The 27,141-nt window shown below is 38.4% G+C and overlaps 1 protein-coding gene across 1 annotated transcript; it reads right to left on the reverse strand.

Annotated features, from left to right (window-relative positions):
- Positions 1–27,141, reverse strand: LOC112516441 (probable E3 ubiquitin-protein ligase LUL4). Its single transcript, XM_025123483.1, has 4 exons — positions 26,483–27,141; positions 1,968–2,481; positions 799–908; positions 1–221 (listed from the first exon to the last, which is right to left on the reverse strand). The coding sequence occupies exons 1-4, from the start codon at positions 26,995–26,997 to the stop codon at positions 152–154; spliced, it is 1,209 nt and encodes a 402-aa protein (XP_024979251.1). The 5' UTR covers positions 26,998–27,141; the 3' UTR covers positions 1–151.

The raw sequence follows: 27,141 nt of genomic DNA on the forward strand, positions 1-27,141 counted from the left end.
CCAAACACCTATGATTGTATCTGGTGGGAATCGAACTGATTACACAAATCCCCAAAGGTATTCAGCATGAAACCTGTTCCCTAGATATTCCCTTTATTTCCCAATCATGTGAATCTAGGGGTCCAAGTGCTAATAACAAGAATCGGGGGACTCAAGTGTAAACTCCAGATAAGCGTGGCTTACATTCCAAGCTTGCAGATGAGAAGGGGTAAATCCCAGATCTGACATAAAGGTAAAACACATATTAACACAAAGATCAGTGGCAGTGATTCACTATCATAGTTCTTTGGCAGTTGCTGAATGGTTTGATGCAGGATAATTAAGAGGCTTTAATAATATATTGCAAAATGAAATATGGTTTCTGGTAATAGTTCAGAATGGAACTCTGAATGGTTTTGGGAGACCCAATATACAATATTATTCAGAGAGTTTTAGAACCATTAAGAGGCAGACTTTGTTTTGCTAAACACGATTCACCTCTTAACGATTCCTCTAAATGGAACTATGAAGAGGTAAACAAACAGCTGTAAGAGTGCCCTTAAGAGTGAGCCATGTGCCAAGCTCCTTGGCTTTGCGAGGGTTGGGCTTAGTGACTCGGCTCACCATTTGTGATCAAAGAAAAGAAAAAGGGGAAGAAAAGAAAGATGGTTATCCATCAGCATGAGTTAGCCCACGGACAAAGCTAACAGGTTTTACCATATACAATAATTAATAACATCACAGCACTGAACAAGAAGAAAAGAATATATTCTGTATCATAATTTTTGGGTTGAAAAGAAGAGAAAAAGGATACATCACCGATCAACTGTATTAATCTTGATCTCCATCAGCTCCTCAATGGGTTGACGACAGATAGGGCACTTGTTTGATTGAAGTCGCAATGCTTTGGCACACTCACTGCATAGACACTGAATGATGCAAAAAGTTGAGATCAGAAAAAGTGGATAGTCGGAAACAACCAATGAGATCAAACTCTTCAATTGTCATTGTGGTATACACACAGATAAACCAAACCAACCCAAACGAGCCAAGTATATCCCACATGGAGGTGAGATGTAAGCAGACTTGACCTCTACTCCCAAAGAGTAAAGTGATTGATGGTATACAAACAGATCATACCCATTTTCTAGAACAAGCCACAATCAAAGTTACGAAAACATTACTCGTGTGTAGGGGGCTCTCAGAAAGAGAAACCATAATTAAATTTCAGAAAAGATTTGACCTATTTATAGGGTTCTTAAACTCAAAACCATGTCAACATTGTTCTTGAAATAAAAACACAAAAGAGATGGTTAATTGTAATGATGCACTGTAAACTTCCCATTAGATAACAAATGTGAATAACCCTATGCTCCAGAAGAGTGATAAGTTTGGGATCAGCTTAACTAGGGTTGTAAATAATATCCAGAAATCCTTATATCAGTCTAAATCTGATTCAAGTAATTTGTATCTGTATCCACCATATATCTATTTAGATGTGGACAGTGGACATTTAAAAGTATCTAATATCCAACATTTATTTACATAATAGATTCTTAATGCAGTTATAATGATTACATATTTTTATAATACAACAATATATTTATAAAATGAGGGTACAAATTTAATTATTCTTGACAATTAAGCATAATTTATATCTATTAATTATTATTAATCATTATATTCTCATCATAACACAAAATATAAGTACTTATAATATCCACATTTGGCAAATCCATATATGACAAAATGGATAATATCCAAATCCGCACCCAATACTAATGGATGTATGTTGACCATAGAGTGATCCATATCTAGTTCTTATAAATTCTTTTAGTACATCATTAACAAATCCTATGAATAGATCAAGGTTGATTCTGGAATTTAACAATATCAGAATTAATTTAAAATTCTCTAGTTTTTTTTTTTTACCTTAAAACTTGAAGCAGGTAATATAGATATTTTATATGCATGCACCAGTAACTTACCATATGCCGGCATGGAAGTACGGCTGTATCCTTAGGTTCTGTCATGCAAATAACACATTCAGTTCCAGAAGAGGTATCATTAAAGCTTTCGGCAGAGTGTCCAATTCCATATATCTCACGTAGCTCGTAGCGAACTCCATCAATCCACAATATCTGCCTCATCACTCTCACTTTAAAAGGATCACCGTTGTTCTTCTCCAAAACAGCTTGTGTAATCTGCATGTGAGGGCCAGTAGCGATACTTGGTAATAGATCATAAAGATGTTCATCAGTTGGGAACAAAGGCAATGTTGTCTCTGCACATATCACAAGGGGAAACACATCTTCCCCTGATGATGGTTTCGAAAGAGCATCCAACTCGAAGAATCCCAAGTCAATGCCTGTTCCCGATGGCTGACGAAATTTTTGACCAAGTCCTTTCTGAAAAGGGACTTTAACTGGTACAAATGCTTCAGCATATACTGGAGCAAACTTACAATCAGACTCTTCCTTGGCAAAGTAATAGATGGTTATGCTGTCAATTGGAAATTAAAAGAAGGAAGAAGTATTAGTTGTGCAAATAGAAAACAAAATCGCAATTTTTTTTGTTAAACAAACGTTCCATCAACATCATCCATCAGCAGAAATCAATGTGCATACTTATTCTTTCTGAGGAGAATGGTAATTATAATGGCTGTTGTTAATGTGTAATTAAGCAGTTAGAAACTCAGATAGCTGCTCATTATCTGAGATGCAAAATGGAAATCATTGTAGTCTGAGTTTGTAAGGATTAGATTCTTTACTAATCATTAAATAGCATGGTTTATTCCCGATAACGATTTCCACCATAGTGTACCATTTGGCACGTATTTTCACCTAAGGAAGGAATTTGTTTATTATTGACGAGTGCAACTTCACTACAATACTTGATGCAAAGAGGCCTTCAGCTCGTCTCAAACTCCCTAGAAGGAACCAACCATTATGCAATATGTTTGTATAAGTGATACAAGGTTGATAGCAACAGAATTAGTTTTCGCCGTGAAAAAGAAAAGCTATGTGTGAATGATCCCATCTTTAAGTAATGACCAATGAAGTGTATGGTTATACGGTTAAAGTACAGAAAATCGAGTATCATAAAGACATTTTCTTGACTGTTAACTTCAAGGTCCCATGAGATTAGTCGAGCTATGGAGCACTTGAGCATAACTGGATACCAACTCAGAACTTGGTAAATTCAACTCCACTAACAGGTACTTATAAAGCTTTTTTTCTGTTTACGTCCATTGCCTCAAGTTTGGGATCTAAATAATCCATTAGCACAAATAGTGTATAAGAAAATTGAGTTATTTGAGCCGGGGAAGTTGACTATGCGAACTGCTACTTCTCCAGTACGAGATATTCATCCTAGTCGCTATGGGTGTATCTGCCCAATTGACACATATGAAGGGACTTATTAGATCCAAAGCAATTAATGCGAGGATTGGTCATTGGAGTGAATATTTTGATCAATGAATATTCGATTCTTTCTTCAATATGGAATCAATTCACAACAACTATTCTTCATTACATGTATTCAGGTTATCCTTCATCTTTCATGAAGTTCGATAGAATGATTCCTCTACCAACGTATGATGATCAACTCCATTTGTTTGAACAACTTCCATCAAGTCTCTGCACCTATGCTTTTCTATTTTCACTTTCTAAACCTTTGTTTGTTTTCGGAAAACGTGGTTTGGCTCGGGATTGCCCTTTTTTATCGCAAGTAGGCCCAAACATCCACGATTATTCACTGCTCAAAAAGGCTCACCACAACAGCCGCCATGGCACGCCATGGCTCAAGGCTTGTGTCTCACGCCACGTTAAGCCTGAGGCACGCCATGGCGTAATATACGGTTTTTGTAACACAATAATTGATTTTACATTTTTAATGTGTTATTTGTCAGTTTTTAATATATAACTTAATTTAAATGGTTTATTATCATTGATTCATTGAGTAATAGTAGGAAACATATGTTTATGTATATAATATTGGGGTTGGGTTCGGGTGAGAAGGAGAGTTAAAGTGAGAAGTGTAAGAAGAGATATTCACCCTTGGATGCACATTAGGACGAGATGCACCCGGATGCACCGGATCAATCCTAGTATCAATCACCATTCATGGGTGGATTTGAGATTAAAGGTGATCAAGAGTCTAGATCCCTTCTTATGCTTCTCATCTTAACTCTCCTTCTCACATGATCTTTCGCCTATAATATTATATACGGGATAGAGATTTGCCACCATAAGTCACCTTGAAAAATGCCATGACCTCGTCATGGCCTCCAAGGCTTGAGGCTTGGCCTCGCCGCCATGCCACGTCTCATGTTATTTGGAACCATGCAATTATTAAAAAACCCACATTTCTTAAAAAAACCAAGGTTATTTAAAAAACCCATATATGGATCAACATATTGGGTTCATGAGTTAGGAAATAGCATCCAAAGTTTGTCGTTTATGTCAACTCATTTATGGCCTCAAACAATCACCAAGGACCTAGTTTGGTTTCATAATATCCAAGAGCGACAACGGTTACCTTCTATGGATACACGCTTTTAGTATACATTACCAACATTGTTCTTATCATAAAAGATCATAATATTATCGAGCCGAAGAATTTCAACAAATGGCAATTTCTTGATCATGGACAACTATGTTATTTTCTAGGTACACAATCTCATCGAGTGATACAATTATACCAAAGGAAATATATCCAAAATCTTATCTGAGTATGGTCTTCTAGGATGCAAACTAATGATTCACCTATTCCATCCACAATTCTCCAACCTAATGACGGGAACCTCACAATGACCCAAAACTGAGTGATTTTTACCTTTTGAATGTAGTTCGTCAATTTGTATCCACTCCCCACACAAGTAAATGGAATGCAAATCTTTAGATCTTGGAGCATCTCAACAGTTCCCCAAAGATGAAATTTTGTATTTTAATAGAAGACATTGTAAAAAAGGGGTACTTACAGAAACAGGTAGATAGCAAGTTTCGGGGTTTTCATGTGCAAATTCGGCAGGATGAGCCATTACTCGATGATCATGGTGAAATATTGTCTTCTATCCAGAAAAGCAAGAAATAGGTGATTTCATGTCGAGTCACAATACTGACCTTACAACTGAGATGACTTAGACCGATGACAATTACAGAAGTTAGAACACTTCCAAACTGATGAGAATATGCTGCAATAATTAATCTTGATGCAGCGTAGGAAAATCGACTATAAAGACTAGTCATGTCGATTCTATGAATGCCCATGAAAAGCCTCTTGAAATTCGAATTCGAAGAATTCAAGAATTTGGATGGAAAGGAAAATGTCCATCGTTCAACACTGAAACGGGTAAGGTCATGAGCCAAATACAAAAGCGCAAAGGCAAAATGAGAATAATGGCAAAAAAAGAACATAGAAGTGCCAGAAAACATGCCAAACGACGTTTTTTGGGTTCAAATTAGTCTCCTTAAGAGGCTCATTATCATCTAGACAAAGCTTTACAATAGTGACCATCAGATAATCTACAATCTACTACCTGGCTCAACCAATAACAACACAGGCCAATACGTCAAAGACATCTTCTTTGAACATGAGAAGTATACGAGGCTTCCTACGTCCACATTTGAGTTTGTATTTTCAAAACCTTCATTATACCACTTGATCATTCCTTGTAATCACACTAGCATTTTCAATGACATTGTCTGTCTCCATCTCAGACATGTTGAACCAAAAACAACCGCCTAAGATAAAGGTAAATGACTAGAGTATGAAGATGTAACATGATCAAGAAACAAAAGGCAAAAATCTAGAAAATATCGTTGCATCCTACCTCATGCATGGAAATAGGCACATTAAGTAGATGTTGGTTAGTTGCAGGCGGTCAATAAAAGATGGCAAGCTCGATGATGGAACATCTAAAGAGAAAACTACAGCCTCGACCTAGTCAACACCATGCGTAGTAGTATTGGTGCTTATATGGATGTCTCATCCTCTTACAATAAACCTCAAGAAGAGCATTAGGTTAAATCAATCAAAGGGTCAAAAAGAAATCTCACTTAATGATGTATACTTTCACCAATCCAACAAATGTGTATTTTATGTAAGCAACCTCACTTCAATGAGGTTATGATCACACTATGATTCATTTAATTTCAATGATGTTCATAGATCTGGTAAAATCACAAGAAAAATACATATCCATTTTATCATTGGTAAGTTTTGATAGACATGTCAAAATACTTCTTCACACTAGCACAAAAAAAGACAAAAAGAGTATTTTTAATGAAATTTTCGTCTACTGATTCATAGCTCTACTAAAATCACAACAAAAGTAACGATACGCGCAAGCAGAATAATCCCAGATATGATAGCAATATCAAGAATTCACTTCAACCTAGATTCACTTTAACATGTGTTAAATATAGCAAAGTTTGGTTTACCTTTCTATAGAGTAGTGTTAGTATTTCCCTTTTTAGGTTTCTTGATCTTATATATATTGTAATCTCTTTTAGAAAGAAATATACAACAATTACCAAATTTGAGTAATAACATGGTATTAGAGCTAATGGAATGCTACATGTCGCCGGAACCCTAGTCGTTGTCGCCAGAATATGCCGGAACCCTAGCCGCCTCCGTTGCCGGAACTCGCCTAAACCCTAGCCGCCTCCGTTGCCAGAACTCGCCTAAACCCTAGCCGCCTCCGTTGCCGGAACTCGCCTAAACCCTAGCCGTCGCCATCGCAGGAACTCGCCTAAACCCTAGCCGTAGCCGTCGCCTGAAACAACTTCCCCCGCTGGCCTTCTTGTCCAGATTTGCGGCTGTTGGTACCATCTCCAGACCTGCCACCGGCGCTGCCGTCCTGAAGGCTGACATCAGGTTGAAGACTTGCTCTTGTGATGTGGCTGCTGGGATAACACCTGAAGAAGGAAGACTCCCCTTTGGTTCCTTTCTTTTTCCCTTTCTCATTTGTTTTCCTAGAACTTGACTTGTGAACAAGCCAATGAGAAGGGTTCCAGCCTTTTTATACATCTAAGAAAACAGCACTGTGAGGGAACGAATTCCAGCCTTTCTCTTTATATATAACAAGCTCACTAGTGACACCTACACACAAAACTCAGGGTGCAACCTCTGGTTACTTCTCCATTCTGGGTATAATCAATTTTTCTGACATGTTAAAGATTCCGTTTGAACTTAACTCTACAAATTGGGATCAATGGAGTATGTTTGTCCAAACTGGTCTCGAAAGTTTGGAGAAAGATGAATATTTAAGCAACGACCCTCTGAACCCTAAAACCCGGGAGTGGAAACTGAACGATGGAGTCTTCCTTCTCAGCCAAAAAATCTTTTTCTCATACTTATTCTGTTTCGTTCTTATTTCAGCTGCGAGGAAGGTGACTCCGATCTCACGGAGTACTATACTAGACTATCAAAGCTATCAAAAGAGCTCCGAGTTCTTTTCCCTGTCACTCCTGATGTTAAAGTTCAGGAGGAGCGGTTAGCAAAAATGGATGTGATGACATTCATTTCGGGATTGTCTGCCAAATATTCCGATGCCCGTCCTCTACTACTGAGTCACTCAGCATCTCAGTCATTGGCATCAACGTATCATCTTGCCCGAGAAATGTACTCAGGTCATACTCCATGACAACCATCCGGGACTGATGTATCCACTTTTGCCTCTTCAAGTACCAGAAATATTGGAAAGAAGGGTATAGGAAGAAGATCCAATTTTTTTTTATTAACCTAGATATCTAACCCGCTATGCGAGCCGACTAATCCCAGGGCGACCACCTGCTTTGCAGATAGCCCAGAGTCACCGCATTTGAACCTTCGTGGCCACAAGGGGATTTTTATTCCTCCTTGGATTTGAACCTGGGACCTCCGGGTACTTTTGACCTTTGGAGCCAACCTCAAACCAATCAGGCACCACCCTTGTGGTTAAGATCCAATGTATTATAGTAAGGAGTCTGGGCACACCAAATATAACTGTCCAAATCGTCCTACTTCTGGTCCCGGATCTCAACCGCCACCTCGTCCTTTTCGAGCCTAGATAGCATCTGCAGATAACACCACCCCCACTAGCACTTTCCACGAAGATGTCTCTCGATTCCAGCATGGTCCTACTAGCCAGGTTTCATCTACTCCTTGTGCTAGTACAACACAGTCAGGTATACCTTCTGCCTATTTTTCAACATGCTCACCATCATGGATTATTGATTCAGGAGCTACACATCATGACTGGGAACAAAGACCTTATATCTAATCTCAATACTAATATACCCCAGACTCCTTCGACTTGCTAATAGATCCCCGTGCCAAATTATGGGCATAGGATCCACTAGCAACTTGTCAAACCTAAACCTATCATCTGTTCTTTATGTTCCCACCTTTCCAAATAGTCTAATATCTATTAGCCAAATTACAAAAATGCATAATTGTTTAGTAACCTTTTTTCCAACACATTATGTCTTTCAGGAATTGGGGACGAACTGGCTGATTGGCACAGGTTTTGAATCTCAAGGTCTCTATCGTTTGTCCGAGTTGCGATCTGCAGCAGCACATCTTTGTGATTCTAGTATTAGGGAGGCTCACTATCAGCTAGGCCACCCTCTTTGTCGAGTCTGAAACAATTGCGACCAAATCTGTCATCTGTTAAAGAGTTAGTTTGTGAGTCATGCCAGTTGGGTAAAAATACCCGTTGTCCCTATCCCCCTAGAGTCTCAAGTAGTATTACCGCTTTATTTCAGTTAATTCACTCGGATGTATGGAGACCTTGTCCCATAACTTCTACTAATGGATTTAAATATTTTGTTACGTCTGTTGATGAATTTTCTCGTGCGACATGGGTTTACTTACTAAAGTCACGTAATGAAATATTTTTAGTCTTTTGTGAATTTTATGCTTATGTCAAAACCCAATTTGATGTCTCCATTAAAACCCTGAGGTCTGATAATGCAAAGGAATATATTTCCTTTGATACAAGTTATTTGTCTGAGCATGATATTATACATCAATCATTGTGTGCCTATACACCCCAACAGAATGGCATTGCTGAAAGAAAGAACCGCCATTTGTTGGATGTAGCTCGCACTATGATGATTCATCATAATGTTCCACAAAGTTTTTGGGGAGATGCAGTTCTTACAGCTAATTATCTAAGTAACCGTAAGCCTTCTTCTGTCCTTAATGAAAAGGTACCTTTCTTCCTATTTCCAAGAGGCACTTCTTTCCCTATAGCTCCTAAAATCTTCGGTTGTGTTTGTTATGTTCATGATCATCATCCAGGACATAACAAACTTGTTGCACGTGCTATCAAGTGTGTGTTTCAAAAAGGCTATAGTTGTTATAGTCCTACCCTGCGTAGGTATTTTACCTCTGATGATGTCACATTCAATGAATCGAGTCCCTTCTATGGTAAATCTATCACCAACGCTTCCGAGTCAACAAATCTTGTTTCTGATCCTTCTGATTCTTTTGATCCTAGCGTCTTACAGCCTTCAGTGGTGACACCAAATCTTTTTATTCCAACAGTTCAGACTGATACTCATTTCACAAATGTATATGTTTGACAGCGCCAACGACAAGTGTCTGAGACCCACGAGTGCCTATATGTGCATGATGTTTTTGGTACGTCTCTCGTTCCTCCACCTGATACACACTTATCATCGGCCATTGATGTTTCCCCCGACCCAGTCAATAATACACCCCTACCACTACATACTGAGCCTTATGATCTATATTCCCATTGCCTTCCAAAAAGGCACACGGATTCACACTCGATATCCCATTCATGTTACCTTGCCTACTTTAACCTTTCTTTAGAGTCATATGCCTATACCACAACCATTGATAGCTACATTGTTCCCAGCAATGTGACTGAGGCCCTTAATCACCCAGGATGGTTTAAGGCAATGCTAAAAGAGATGGATGCCTTATAGAAGAATCATACTTGGGATTTGGAACAACTTCCATGTGGAAAGCATAAAGTGGGTTGTAAGTGGGTTTTCACAGTGAAAGTTAATCATGATGGTTCACTGGAGCTAAAATGTCGTCAGTTCGCATTTGTATCGCCCTACCTGCGATCAGTCACTGGCCACTTCATCAGTTAGATGTCAAGAACGCATTTCTTAATAGCATTCTTGAGGAGGTGTACATGGAACAACCGCCTGGCTTTGTTATTGAGGAGGAGGTTACGAAAGTACGTCGAATGCAACGTTCATTATACGGTCTGAAACAATCTCCTAGAGCATGGTTTGAACGATTTTCAGATGTTCTCCAGGAATTTGGTATGACCCGCAGTTCCTAGGATTATTCAGTGTTTTTTAGACACCGTCTATGTAGATGACATCATCATTACCGGAGATGATAGCACCGGAATTTCAGAACTAAAATAATTTCTACAGACTCAATTTCAAGTTACTAATCTTGGACGGCTTCGTTACTTCCTTGGGATAGAAGTATCTCGATCTTCACAAGGGATTCTTCCATCTCAACAGAAATCTGCTGTTGATATGCTCGCTACAGGGAAGCTTCTTCAGGATGATGGAAGTCCTACGAAGGATCCAGAGTAATACATACAGGAGATTGGTTGGAAAATTAAACTATTTGACAGTTACTTGACCGGATAAAATGACGATTCAAATCAAGATTTCTCTGGTACCCTATATCAAATCATAAAAATAAAATAGATTCCCGGTTAGTGTCTTGAGCCGGTTCATGCCCGATCCTTGTACGGGTCATTGGGATGCAGCACTTCGCATTTTGAGGTATCTCAAGGCCACACCAGGCTTAGGGATACTCTATTCAGATCAGGCCATTGTCGAGTGCGTGCTTTTACTGAAGAAGGAGATGGTAGAATATTTGGTTTCTCGGACGCAGATTGGGCTAGATGTCTCATTTCCAGGAGATCAACTACAAGGTACTGTGTATTCGTAGGAAATCTAGTTTCTTGGAAAAGCAAGAAAAAACATAGTCTCCCGATCAAGTGCCAAATCAGAATACAGAGCCATGGCAGATGTGTCATGTGAAATGACGTGGGTAAGGAGACTCCTAGGAGAGCTTGGAGTAATGACAAAGGACTTGATGAGATTGTATTGTGATAACCAGTCAACCATTCACATAGCCGAGAATCAAGTATTCCATGAGAGGACCAAACACATTGAAGTTCATTGTCATCTCATTAGAGACCGTGTTGTGGGAACACAGACAGACCCTCCATCGATCCAACCGGTACACATCAAGACTGAATACCAGCTAGCAGACATTCTCACGAAGCCATTGTGGAAAACTCAAATAGACTTTATTTGTAACAAGTTGGGCATGATTAACATTTTCGTTCCAACTTGAGGGTGTTACATATAGCAAAATTTGGTTTACCTTTCTATGGAGTAGTGTTAGTATTTCCCTTTTTAGGTTTCTTGATCTTATATATATTGTAATCTCTTTTAGAAAGAAATATACAACGATTACCAGATTTGAGTAATAACAAGATGCATACGTACAAATATCTATATCCACATGAAAAGAATCACAAAACAAATGAGAAACCAACCTAAGTCGTGGCTATAGTTTCTTCACGTACAAAAGACGGATGATTTCATTCGGATACAGATATTCTTAGCACTATTATCACTTAGGTGAGTAAATAGGTAAAAGAGCTCCATCTAACCAAAACACACTATTGCTAACGGATTATTAGCAGTTTTATATAAGGCATGAGGTGCATCGAGGAATAAAGACTCTTGAAGCCTAGGTATGATGCAAGAAGATACACACACACAAAAGAAAAAAAACTCATATATATAGGGTAAAGATCAAGGAAGAACCCTGAAAAAAGAAAGAACAGAAGAACCACAGAAAACGAATGAAAAACTATATCAAAATGGATGTCAAATTAAAAATAATAAAGTGCTCATTTATTTGGTGTAATTTGTTTCGCTCCAGTTTTTGTTGTATTTCGCTGATTTTCGATTTAAAATTGGGGGGAAATATTTGTATATTTTTAAAAATGGTTATAACCACCTTCTTAATCATATCCATTGGGTCATCTCAACCTAACGGTTTTGATGGGTTCTTCGGTTCTTCCTTTTCTCAGGTTCTGTATCTTATCCCTATATATATATATATGCACACTCATATATACGTCCACAATAAATTCGATTACAAACTAAATTTAAAATTTTGGTTGATATAGTAAGTATTCATGTATTCAAAAACTCTAATAATTATCCAATAAGTTTAACATGTAAAAACCAAAGACACCATAAAATAATAATTTATACTTATTCATTTCACCTTATGAAAAAGTGTCCTCAAATAAAAACAATTCACAAAAGAAAATGTACAGACTTAGAGACAAGCCCTTAAAACCAGAAAAAACCATAGAGCATAAAAAAAGAAAAAATCCAATCAAGAGACAAAAGCAGACATGAGACACATGAGATGAAAGGTGAGAGACTAGAGATTGTTGTTGACTAAAGCCTAAAACAAGTGAAATTGATCACAGTGGTTGTTTCCTTCATTTCTTCGAGCTTCGATGAAACTAAAACTTGTGACCTACTATTTTCTCTCTTCTATGAAAAGTCCACACACACAAAAACATATATATATATATATATATATCATCTTATTAGCTCCCCATCCTTGTCTTCCCACTTTGAAGCAATCATTCTAAGATTTTATCACACTCCCTCACCTACAGTACTCCTAAAGAAAGCTTCATTCTATAGTCAACAATGAGTTTTTTGGGCCTTTTGTAGAATGAGAGAGAAATCTCTATTGAATTGAATAAAATACACCACAATACAACCCCTTATTTATATTACAGCTACCAACCACCAAACAAGCAGATTAACCGACTAACTAATCATCATTATTGCATTACATAATTACATAATTACTATACTACCCTTAGATGACTTTGTTGTAGTACTCCCCCTCAAGATGAACTAGGCAAAGGGATTTAGTTATGATCACTGCACAGGTTTACCTAGAATGTCAGCCAGTTGAAATGCGGATTCCACGAGCACAAGGTTTTAAAGTACGAAAACACAAGGCGAGACGTTTTCCCTCACCGAGGCTAGGCATAAGCCTGAACGTAGAAAATAAAATTAAATAAAAGTCATATATATATACACATACTAATACATATCTAATAATAGTATTAATATCTCGAAATATATTAATAGTTGTAATTAAAAATGCATAACATATATACAAACAAGAAAATCTAACCAGATAGTCAACAATGAACACAAAATGTAAATATGATTATAGATTAACCAACATAATACTGTAAATAACTTATACTTCCTTACTTAAGTCACCCACTTTAAATAAACCAGATATTTATGAACCAGATAGTTATTAGACTAGATGGATGGTAAACATTTGTTTGTATGGTTTGTATTTGAAACCTCCTATACATGCACATTATTTTCTTACTATGTTTCCATCCAAAGTGGGACTTCAGAACTGTAGAAGAGCTCGTGAAAGTTAGCCGAGGGAACAAGGAGTAGAAGAACTGCAGAAGAACCCACGAGGTCTGGAGGGAGACGAGCATGAGGGAGCAGAGAAAAAAACCTACATATTTTAAGCCCTAAATCCCTAATATCAATGGATCGCCTTAGCCCTGCCTCATGAGCGTCAGACCCACCTTTGTAGCTCAAGGCATACACTTTAACTAACCCAAAAGAGGCTAGGTTCGCTTTTCCATTGCCTCGCCTCCAGGTGCACCGCAGTAAATGCATAATACCTTGTATATGTCTAGTCCTTGGCTAAGATACAGACTGTGATGATCTCTAGACAGTAAATCATTTATCCGGCCATAAGAAAGTTAAGTACAATAACCTCCCAACCAAACGCCTGTACTGTGACGAGTCTATAGGAGGATCACCATCATCTTCTGCTAAAGAATGTCTGGTTCCTTCACCAACCTGCATCTTCAAGTAATGGCAACGGATAATGTCCCTGTGACTGCATAATCCAATCAGACGATCGAAGGACTTCCAAGCCTAGAAAATACTTCAAGTCTCCAAGGTCTTTCAACTGAAGACCTGACTAAGTTGTTCCTTTAGTTGAATAATAGCATGCTTGGATGCCCAGATCATGTTTTTCAAAAGCGGTCGAGGCATACGCCTCAATGCGAGGCAACCCGAAACCGTACTTGTGGTTGATCCGTACGCGTTGCATGTGTGAGGCAGTAGGTGAAACAGTAGACTGTGAGGCGGTGAGTCCATAGAGAGGCGTATCTATTATGTGGGTATGCCTCTTTATTTAAAGAATAAAATGTCAAGCACTAAACTTTGGTCAAAAAGAACAATTGGTTCTTGTCTATCTTTAAATAGTGATTCACCTCTCGAAATCATGTTTTAAACCTCCTTTCTTTTCCCTCTCTCACACTAGGTACACATACATATGTATATGCACACACACACACACACACACATATATATATATATATATATCCTTTGAACAATCTGCATTCAGGCACCGAGTGTAGAAGTCGTGAATCTAGTTGAGTATATTATATTATTTGTTAGTATATTGTATATATATTATATATAATATATGTGTATATATTTTTTTTCTTTGCTAGTATATATAAAATATATATATTCTTTGTCAGTATATGTATTTTTTGTATATATTGTGTAATTTATGCCTCGTGTATAATATGTAGAGTATATTTTTGTTCAGTATATTCTATGATTTCTGTCTAGTATGTTTTTGCCTCGAGACTTACGCCTTGCCTCACGTTTCCGTACTTTAAAACCTTGGCCCTGGTGATGATTACGTGAACAAACAATGCAAGAACTTGATCACTATGACCTATGAAATAGAGAGTAATTTGCCTTTGATAGAATGAAACTAATGGATATCGTGAACCCTAACAAATTTAGTAATGCCACTGCCTCGAAGCTTATTTAAGCCCGTAAATAACTTATGAAGCTTACAAGCCAAACGGGCACCAACTAAGAACTCCCCCTTGATATCATATCCTTGTGGAACTTCCATGTAAACCTCCTCCTCAAGATCAACATTGAGGAGCGTGTTGTTCACGTCCAACTGAACAAGATTCCATGAATTTATGGCTTCCATGGCAAGTATAGTTTCAAATATTACCATCTTGGTTACGAGCGAAAACGTCTATATGAAATAAACACCTTTTCTTTATGGAAGCCTTTAGCAACTAAACGGGCTTTATATCTCTCAATGTTCCTAGGCGACCTGTATTTAAATTTGTAAATCAATCTACATCCAGCTGGGTTCTTGCCTTCTGGTAACTGAACCATAAACCACGTATGATCAGTGTTCAAAACTTTAAGCTCTTCTTTCACTGCAGCAATCCATTGGTCATTTTCAACAGCTTGTTTGTATGTTTTTCGCTCTGTATTGGTAGCTAAAGCAAAGGAAAATTTTCGTTGATCATTAGTTAAGAGATCATATCCCAAGTGTTTTGACAAATGCTATGACACATTACTGTCGTGGTTACCTCCACAAAACAAACTACAATGATGCTCCAGATAAGGAGGAGGTTTGTAAGCTTGAGAGGATCTTCTAAATTCCTTCATTACTCTTAAGAACATCGATCATTGACTCGACTGGTTCACCATGTGATGGTCATGGTTCACCTGACAATCTTGTGATCCTCCATGTTCTGTTTGAGATCTTTGTGACTCATCATCATATTCAACATATACATCACGTGCTGATGGAATAATCGACAAGACTGTTAGAAAAAGGATCATAATATGCATCAACTTGACCACTTTTATCAGGAAAAACATCCTATAAAAGGCCACATCTCGGAGGCAAAAAATTGTTGTCTCCAAGTCCAAGAACCAATACGCTTTCATTCCCACGGGATATCCCACGAACAAGGAAGCTTTGGCCCGAGGCCTAAACTTATGCCTTTGACTAGACAAGGTAGATGCAAACCCCAAGCACCTAATGGTTCTTAACATGGAAAAATCGGGCACCTTACCATGTAGTTTCTCTAATGGAGTTTTGGTATTAAGAACCTCTAAAGGAGTGCAATTTATAAATGTTGTTGTCATGACACACTTTGACCAAAACAATTGGAACATCAATAAAACATATTAAGTGTTGGTGCTTCTCCACTAGAGAATTTTGTCAATTACAACACACGACTTCTAATAAAGTATTCGTTAAGCCATCCATCAAGGTAATGAAATACCTATATCCGTGATGATCAGGCACATGAAATGGTCCCCATATATCACAATGAATCAACTCAAAAGATTTAGAACACATATTGTTCACAGAAACAAAACAAAGTTATCTCTGTTTACACATTAGACAAATGTTACAACCGCTATTAGAGCATGTCTTTGCATTCAAGACAGACTTTATTGCTAGTAACCTCTCATATGTTGGATGTCAAACCTTTTGTGCCACATGTCTAATGAAATCACAACCGAAGATACATGGTTCATTGTTGCAAGATCATCCTCTTTCATCACATACAAGTAATGACAATGATTTAACAGTGCCAATTATTCTATTGCTCCTCTTCTCCTAATTAGACCACAATCATGATAGAGTTTGACACGAAAATTTTGAACAATTGATTTCAGTAGTGCACTTAAGATCAAGTTCAAATGGAATCAAGGAACATATGAGAGAACATCTTTCAAGCAGTATGTTATTATGAACAAATAATAGTTAATAGTAATGGACCATTAACAATCACCTAAACTGGCCTCCTCCCCCCCCCCCCTTTCGCGGGATTATTCTTAATGGTGAGACACATTTACATTCGATGCAAGTCCCCAAAATCCAACAACATATAAGGAAAATAAAAACAAAAATTAGGAGGCCAAACTTCTTGTTCTTGAATGGAAAAATAATGAAATTAGAAAACCACATAACACTGTTTTTGGCTTCTACAGCTTGAAACCCTTCTTTCACAAAACGAACCTAAAGTCATAATTGATGCCTAAAATCTACAAACCTAGATAGTTGGGTTGGGTTACGGTTAGGGCCAAATCAACGCAACCGAACTCATTGCATCAAATGGACTAAGTGCAAAATCCAAAATATCCTTCCCTCGAAGAGGTCCAAAACCGTCATTGTTGACTGATGGATTTAACTCAATTCAAGTTGATATCTTATGTTTAGACTTATATTTGGATAATTGAAACATTTTGGGTGGTTAAGTTATTGTTAGGTTTATATTTGTGTTTGTAATAAAGTAGAGGGACTATTTGTGTAAATACCTTCAAGGTATATATAGCTCTAGAGTAGGTCAACTCATTCATTTTGTAATGTCAGCTTATTGAGAAGCAGCCGCCAAAGAGAAACACTGTATTTTGTATTCCACGTTTGAATCAATAGACAAGCCGACTGATTAGCTATTTCCATTGTGTTAATCTTATTTCATTGTTTCTTCTAACTATTTGGGAAAACAACAATTGGTATCAGAGCAGAAGATCAACACTGGAAGAAGACTCGGCCTCATTTCTTGGAAAACCACGTCTGTCAGTTTCAGTTCACTGTTTTATTGGTTTTTGTTCAGTTTTGGGTTGTATCTCAAGAGTTAAAGTTGTAAGGCTTTAATTTTCGAGCCTATATATCCTTAACTCAAAGGTTCTGGACTATATTTCTGTAAAATTTCGAAATTTACCAAAAACTTTAACAACTGCCAAGTTATCACATCTTTATCATTCTTTGTGATCGCATAGTTGTGTGCGATAACCAGGCTTTATCGCATCACTTTGATGCTACAACTTAAATAGTCACAAACAAAGTGGGAAGACCATGTCAGACCAGATCGAGAAACAGATGATGGGGAGCGATATCGGTGCTCAAATCAAAGTGACTAACTGTCTCAAGAGCACCAAAAACTTCAAGCAAAAAGAAGTGAGATGCTTGAGTCTGTCTATCGGAGGCTTTGCAATCTATTGAATGAGCTTACGGGATATAGAAGACTCTGATAGAGAACAACATCAAGTTTCTGAGCAATCTTCAACCTGAATGGAAGAGATTTGCTTCTCAGATTGGTCAGAGCAAGTCTTTATCATAAATGGACATTCATGTTGTTTATGAGACATTGTTGTAGAATGAGGATCAAGTTTTGGGGAAATGGAAGGCAAGTGGAAGAGCGAGAAGTCATCGGTGGATCCCCTGGCTCTTGTTGCTGCTGAAAAGGGCCAGTGATATGCTCCGAGAAGTTTGAAAGAAGATGGTGAAGAGTCCAACACTGACAAAGAGGATGGTGGTTCTGACTCCGACTTGAACGACATCAAACAAGCTATGGTTCTTCTGACAAAGGCTTTCCAGAAGAAATTCTACAAGAAGCCTTCGTCTAACAAGCTAAGGACTTCGTCAAGTTCAAGAAAACCCGATTCAAGCTCAAGGAAACCTGAGTACAAGAAGAGGACGGTTGAACTGAAGACGGAGGAACCTCAGAAGTGCTATAACTATGGAAGGACCGGGCATTATGCTAAAGAGTGTCGGAAGCCGGTCGTCAGGGACTCCAACTACTACAAGAACAAGATGCTCCTGGCCAAGCAGAAAGAAGCGGGGAAAGCTCTAATGGCTGAAGATGATCATTGGCTGCAAATTTCAGAGACGCGCACATTTGCTTCATGGTCAATGACTCTGACGCTCAGAGTTCCGATGATGATGACTACAACTCCATTCTTCCGAGGTACATTCTATGTCTCTATTTGAAGAAAAGCTTATGAACTTAATGAACAAAATAATTGTTTTTTAAGGCAAGCTCCAAAAGGAAAAGAAACTAAGTGCCTCTTGGGAAACCAAGTGCAAACAAAATCATGAGCTTTAGTCACTCTCTCATGTGAAAAGGCTCAAAATCTTCAATTAATTAAATCTTTAAAAGAAGAAAATGAGAGATTCTTAACAATGAAGACAAAGTTTCTAAGACCCTGTCTGAACAGATATCCGAGTTATCAGATAAGTTGATTCTCTCGAAGGGAGAGACGAATGAGAATGCTTTAATGTGCGAAAAGGTGTTCTGAAAATTCTAATTTGATTTCCGAATTTCAGAATCTTGAAAAAAGATTTGCGAAAAGAGGTCAAATAGATCAAACAATTTTAATGAACAAACCAATGGAATTCTTATTTTATCAACCCAAAGTTGGTTTGGGGTTTGAAAACTCAAGCTACTTGGAAAAGGCAGTTTCACAAGTTCCTACATTGTACAGTTATCTTTATATGAAACTGGATCCTAAACATTGAATGAAGTTCATTCCATCATCTTCTGAAGTTGAGGCAAAAGAAGATGCCAACAAGAAAATACCGGACAAAATGCAACGTCCTTTCATGTATGTTAGACTGAATGAGTCGTATCCATATGTAAGACCACCTGTCGGATGACAACTTTAGAAGCTACACTAAGGAAGAACCTTCCCAAAGTAAACTGGAACATACAGAAAATGATTTTAAACCAAAAGTGTATGTTCCACCTTTTCTTGAAGAAAAGATTTCCAACATGACAAAAGTTTTTGGAGAAGAACATGATCAAATGCTTTTAAAGATTAAAGATCTTGAACCGTCTGTTTCAAAGGCTTCTAACGGAAAACATGTTCAAGACTCTCAAAATTTTCCTTTTCTGATTCAGATAAATCTTACAAAGCTTTTGTGGGAAATACATGTCATGAGTCTAATCCTGATATGCCATCTACTTCTCGCTCAACCTTTTTTGATGATAGTGAAAACATTCGATGAAATGGATTTATCTACCTATATGAATTCCGATGAGTGTTCAAACGACAAGTTTGACTTCACTGCTAAAGAAAAGACTTTTGTTGAAATAAAGAAGTTAGAAGGAAAAGAAAAGGAAGTTCCAGATCCATTTTATAAAAGAAAAAGATCTAAATTTGTTCCTGAGAACACCTACTATTCTAAAGGAAAAACTAAAAAGAATTCTCAGAAGTAGAGAAGAACTGGAAAACCTCCCACCAAACATACTTATAAGTCTAAATCTTCTGATTCTGGCTTTTCTAATGTCTCAGATTCTGGGCATAAAGGAAAATCTGTGAAAGAAGTCTGGAGGGTGAAGAATTCTCAGGAAGAAAAAGAGAGAAAAATCATTTAATTCTGTTCTCATTGCTAGAAAGAACAATTTATATTATGTAGACGATTGTAATGCTTTTGATCAAAACATTTATTTTCCGCAAAAAGTTTATTCTGTGACGCATTTAATCGATTTGTCTCATAACAAGATTTGTTGTTCTACATGTGGATTGAATGACTTTATTGACAAAAATTATGCTTGTGATTGGTTTGGCAAATATCATGTTTCTAATTATAAAAAGCCTAAACCAAAAGCGTGGAAACCTAAACCAAAAGCGTGGAAACCTAAACCAAAACCGACCGCTAAGCCTAACAAGAAAGGACCTATCTTTAAATGGGTACCTAAATCCACTTAATTTGTTTTGCAGAACGGTCATGTGTGGTATCCCGACTCAAGCTGTTCAAAGCACAAGACCGGAAGAAAAGAGATACTATCAAATTTTGTGGAGAAGCATGGAGGGACGGTACGGTTTGGAAATGATCAGTACTCACCGACCATCAAATACGAAGACATCATGCAAGGAAATCTTACCATCAAGGTGTCTTACGTAGAAGGTCTCGGACACAACCTCTTCAGCATTGGTCAATTTTGCGACAAGAACCTTGAGGTTCATTTTTAGGCCAATAGCTGCAGTGTCCGAACAACAGAGGGAGTTGAACTACTAGCTGGAAAACGACGATCAAATCTTTACATGAAAGATTTGTCTAACATCAAAGTCAACTTTGTTGTTTGTCTTCTATCCAAAGCCTCTGAGCAACAAAACTTCTTGTGGCACCAAGGACTCCCCCAATTAAACTTTGCAAATCTCAACAAGTTGGTGGCGGGAGGGTCTGTAAAAGGCTTACCTGAGCTGAAATTTCAGAAAGAACACTTGTGTGCTGCTTGCGAGATGGGGAAGATGAAAAGAGTTTCTCACAAGTCCGTTACAGAGCACAAAACTTAAAGACCGTTGCAGTAGATTCATATGGATCTTTGTGGTCCTATGAGAATGCAAGGCATCAATGAGAAGAAATACGTGCTGGGGATGGTGGACGACTACTCACGGTACACTTGGGTCAGGTTCTTGAGAACCAAGGACAAAGCCTCTGAGCTCATCATCTCTTTCATCAAAAGTGTACAAGTGAACCTGCAGTTGAGCGTGAAACCGATCCGAACTGACAACGGTTTAGAATTCAAAAATAGTACACTAGACAACTATCTAGAGTCTGTTGGGATTTGTCATACCTTGTCAAGCGCCCCGAACTCCACAACAAAATGGAGTGGTAGAGAAGAGGAATCGTACTTCGGTAGAAGTGGCGCGCACCATGCTCGTTTACTCAAAACTACTACTCTACCTTTGGGCAGAAGCGGTCGACACTGCCTGTTTCACACAGAATCGGTCCATTGTCAACCAATGTTTTGGTAAAACTCCCTACGCAATCATAAATAATTGTGTACCTAATATCAAGTTTGCGGTCCAAGCTTCCATGCACATGTAGATGAGCTAAAGCGACTATTGAAGGGCAAGTCAGTCATAGAGCACGTGAGTCCAACTCCGCCGCCACAGCGACCACCTACTCCTGAGCCTAGACAGCCAGCTGAATGCTCAACTGAAAAGCTGAAGTCTCTATTATACGCTAAGTTGTTGTCTGAGGCAGATGAGGGAGGACAGGTGGAAGTTGATCTTATAGGCATGCTCAATGCACAAACCCAGCCTGAGTATGTCACGAGGCCGGAGTTTCACGAATTTCAAGACAAAGTCCGAAGTTTCTGAGATCTCAATACAAAGCTGAATGTTATGGCAGACACCATCACGTAAGATTTCCAAACCTTGTCCAAGAGGATTCAGATCCTTAAGGACACTTGCAAGAGTCAGTCGGGTGGATCAAAGAGACGGCATGATGACGGGGATGACGACCCCGATCACCATGAGGGGGAGAAACGACAAAGAAGCACCGGCCATGACATCTCCCGACATATCCAAAGACCAAGTCCCAGTGTAGAATCGTCTCAAACATCAACAGGGTCAAGGTCGGCGTCAGCGTCAGCAAGCCACCAAGGGGAACCAAAGCCAATGGTTGAAAAGCCAGAGGCTGCTGAAGTTCAAAGTGCTCAAATGCCTACTGCAGTTGCTGAGGTCCCATGCCCAATTATCAACATTGAATCCGATGAAGAAGGGCCTCAGCCGCAGCAAATCAAAAAAGAGATTGACAACTTCTTCACGTTCCCTGATGATGAAATGCTCGAAGAAGGGGATTTCGATCACATTAACGATCTCAACAACGCCTTACCTAATTCACCTCAAAGAGATCGGTCGATTCCCCAACCTCCAACAAGTCAGAGAACAACGGGCCCGAGTACTCCAGCTGCATCTCAATAGAAAGGTGGGAGAGAACGCGAATCAGAGTTCCATTCCTTGAAGATACAGAGATTAAAGTCTTCGTAAGAAGAATTGTGGAATTGGATCTGGTTCAAATTCTCCAGATTACTCACCTCAATAGCTTACAAGTCATAGAATATATGCACACGCTAAAAGCAAAGGCTCAACCGCTCGAAATGGTCAAATCAAGGCATAAGATCATAGGGATTAAGAACATCGACACCGACAGACACTTAAACGTCCGTTTCCATTCTTCACCGTTCTCGGAACAAACGGCAAGGAATGGAAGTTCACAAAAGCCGATTTCAGGCACTTATCTTTTGAAGACTTCGAGACGATGTACCTTAACATTCGCCAACGGACTATCAGACCAGAAGACGTGCAGATAGCTCTAGAAGCTATCAAGCGCTTCATGCTCCGTCAGATAATGCTTGGGTACGTATTGGACTTGCAGTTGGGCATTGAAAGCAATCAACCAAAGATAAACCTGTTGAAGCCAAAGCAGAGTCTAGAAGACATAGTCTCTGCCCTTATGCCTGTTGATAGAGTAGCCCGAGTTTGCCATTGTTTACTCCAACAACATCGGAGAAAAGAAAGTCATGCGTTTCAACGAGCTACCATCCTACTCTAACGGAACCCTAAAGATAATCAAATTAAAGATGTCAAACAAGCTGGAGCTGGAAACAAAAGGACTTGACAAGCTTGACCCGCATGACAAGAACATTATGTTGAATGCTTTGGACTTAATTGACAAGAAGCTGGAGTACCAAAGAGTAATGCGCAGATTCGAAGTATATTTTGCCATCGCCCGAGAAGAAGATTTATCTGAAGCGTCCTTTATTACAAAAGGGGAAGAATGTTAGGTTTATATTTCTATTTGTAATAAAGTAGAGGGACTATTTGTGTAACTACCTTCAAGATATATATATACAGCTTCCTAGCTTTAGAGTAGGTCAACTCATTTATTTTGTAATATCAGCTTATTGAGAAGCAGCCGCCAAAGAGAAACACTGTAGTTTGTATTCCACGTCTGAATTAATAGACAAGCCGACTGATTTGCTATTTCCATTGTGTTAATTTTATTTCATTGTTTCTTCTAATCATCTTGGAAAACAACAGTTCTAATACTTGATTTTCTTCTTTTTAGGTTTTAAATTTTAATTTAACCATCTTTTTTAAACTACGATCAACTTAACCACCCCAATCAAACAAATTGAGTTAGGTTGGGTTTTTAAAATCTCACAACGTGGCCAACACAATCCATGTGCACCTTAATTTCGGTTTCTTAAGCATACTGAACAACTTTTGAGGTAGTGAAAATTAATATGCCTCTTTTCATACAACACCAATACACTAGTTCAAGCTTCAGAACTTCAATTATCGTGTTCTAACAAAAAAAAACGGGTGCTTTGGGAAAAAATAACATTAAATGAGATTTCAATTAGAAGCATGACCTAAAAAAATCAAGGACCTTCAAATTGTGTTATTCCTAAAATACCCTTAATGATCGTAAAACGATGAATTATTGCACCTTATGATGAGGGTCATTTGCCTAAATAATTGGTACAAATCGTAAGAATGGTAAATTTTCGTAGAATATTGTAAAAATATCGTAAGATCTCGTACAAATCTTAAGATTGTGTAAGATCTCGTCTAAATCGTATATAGAAATTGTGAGATCGTAAATCTCATAAAAACTCGTAATATCTCTTAGAAACTAGTAAATATCATGAAAGAAGGTAACAAAATTGTAAGGTAGAGGGTGACGGGTTGCATTTTAGAGTACCAACTCCATGATCTTCTGTTACATGGACACAACAGCGGAGCAAGAGGACTATTGTTGTTCTTATTCTGTTACGCAAACACAGAAGACGCCAATGAGATTGTCGGCAAAAAGGAAGACGTTCCCGGAGCATGTAGCGAATGGGGCGATTGACGGAAATACATGTTGAGTTTAGGGGAATTAGGAATCTGAGATGGTTTGGGGTTCGTCGCACCTTTATATCAACTCACATCCCATCTCCATTTTCTGCTGGGATTTGGAAATATGTATGGGAGGGGGAAGAGTTATTTAGCTAAATAAGAGTTACAAAGATCAAAGAGGTGTTACGCGGGAGGAATTCAAACTTTGATTTTGAGGGTCTTTGATTTGGGGGAAATTTAGTCATTTATTTGATCTAAATAATCAAAATAAATTGTAAAATATAATAAAAGTAGGAGATCATTTTGCAAAAAGAGCATCTGTCTATAGATGATTTAGCTAAATAACCCCAAAAAAGAGCAACGCCTTCTTGCAGCACAAGTCTCCAAATGAACTCCTAGTATATGACCTCTGGCAAGCCTTTGAGGCTCGCGGAATCTGCATGTATACCAAAATGTAACAACCAAGAGAATAATTCTCTTCTAGAGTACACAAAAATAGTAACCATGTGAAAGATCAGTCTAATAGTTTAATACTTCATACGGAAGCTAGTGGCAACACCCAGCCTGCCCGAGTGGTAACCTCATCTGGTCAAGCAGACTACAAGCACCTCTACAGTTTTCATATGAGTTCTACCAAGGGACCTAGATAAACTACAACTCAACCAAAATCTTAAGTTGGTGCTTGATAGATAGAAGCCTAACAAATTCAACCGTCTTTTTGGATACTCATAGGCTCTAGCACCGGTTGGTGCACATAACTTAGTGACCACATGAAATATACCCTTCTAGGGGGTAGCTAGAGACGGACCATACCAGAACAGACCAGACCACCTATCACAAAGTAAATACCATTTTTTTTATTTCATAGTTTTTTCATATAAACCCTAAAGTTTTAATGTTTGGGTTCACCCAAATTAACTTATGCTTGCACATTTAAGGACCTAAGAAAATTACGGTTACCCCATTTTTTGTGGTTTCACAGGCAACCATACATACCCTTAAGGGTAGGTCCGCCCCTGTCGGACTGTGCTCATCAAGGCACCTCTTCCCTCGTTTGAATGCTCTTTGGGTTCAACCGGATGTTCCAAGGGGCAAATCAACGTAATTATAGAATTTATGTAATAACATGTTATATTTTATTAAGTAGTTATTACTATGTAGATGACAGCAATTGGTGGTATTAATGTTTTGTCTTATGTTGTCTTCTCTTCCTCACCTCATAGTATTTTCTTCTTCAGATCTACTTTTTGTTTCTTTCTTGCAGATGACAATAAGAAGGGGGAAAGAGTTTGAGGTGGAGCATCCTACACTCACTACGACCTCGATCCCAGTGTAAGTGGACAATAAGAATTGAGATGAATCGCATGATATTGATGACAAAGTGTTAATGTATTTTCGCTTCGATTCCCTGAAATCTTTGCTTCCTACACTCACTACCACCTCGATCCCAGTGTAAGTTGACAATGAGAATTGAGATGAATCGCATGATATTGATGACAACCCTTTGGAATGCAGTGTGTGTAGGATTATATTACATCATTATTTCTACCCTTTGGAATGAAGTGTGTGTAGGATTATATTACGTCATTATTTCTAGGTTGTAACCCAGCGTTGAATGCATTTAAGTGTTTATGTATTTTCGCTTCAATTCCCTGAAATCTTTGCACCTATTAAGGTCACTATTGAAAATTTTCATCTTTGCAGTTGAAATTTATTACTTGTTCAAATGTCTAGTTAATTAATTATGAAGATACATATATATATATATATATATATATACACACGCACACACACACGATGAGGACAGACCTTGTTTAGTCCCTCATACCTAGGCTTCGAGGGAACCTTTAAATCGGTGCCTTACATACCACTGTCTATGCAAGCATTTAATTTCACAGGTATTCTATCTGAAAAGTGGTTTGGGTACAGTTATTCTTATCCTATGACTAATGAGCTGCCATGATCCTGTATAACTTGTATGAAAGTTTCCAACACTATTGTTTGTGAAATATAAATTATACACCAATTTGTTTGCAAACAATGCAATAGAAAGACATTAAAACACCAAAAAGTAACAAAAGCTCTATACAGAATTGTATCTACATATGTGATAGGAAGACATCAAGTACAAAAAGATTTACAAAAAAAATGCTAACCTCCCATTAAACATCGCATCAAAGACGAAGGAAACCAAATGACAATCAGGATTCTCCTCATCAACCACAACCGTCAACGTATCTTTATGCACGTTAACATGATTCTTAACTTTCTTTGCCTGCTGATGGTCGACATACGTTGGCGGAGACACATGTGGGGGAACCGCAACCATTGGAGGTGGCCGCATAGGTGGCACCCACCCATAATTGTAATTACCTTGCAGATGATTATAAGGCCCAAAATTGGGCCTAACAATCAACGCGTTGTTGGAGTAATTACTGCCATCGTACGGTTGGTACACCGGAGGCGTAGGCAGTGGAAGTCCCGATGGCGGTCGCGGTTGCGGATGCGGTTGCGGTGGCGGTGGCTGTGGCGGAGCAGAGTAAATGTATGGTGGTGTAGAATAAGAAGGGTCAACAGAAGGGTAAGAGGATGAAGAGATGAGCTGGGAAGGTGGATTTTGATGGTAATAGTCGTTGTTTCTTCTTCTATTGCTGCTAAATGATATACCCATCGAAGTTGAGGACGATTGGGAAAGAGAATTTGAGAAATCCGAAGGTGGGTTTAGAGAGAAATATGGTGGGAGTAATCGTAGTAGAGAAGGAACCGAAGAAACAGATCTCGTTTTGGTTTGACGACGATCGAAGTTTCTGAATTA

This window comes from Cynara cardunculus (assembly GCF_001531365.2).
Source record: "Cynara cardunculus var. scolymus isolate 2C chromosome LG 8, CcrdV1, whole genome shotgun sequence".
Lineage (NCBI taxonomy): Eukaryota > Viridiplantae > Streptophyta > Magnoliopsida > Asterales > Asteraceae > Cynara > Cynara cardunculus.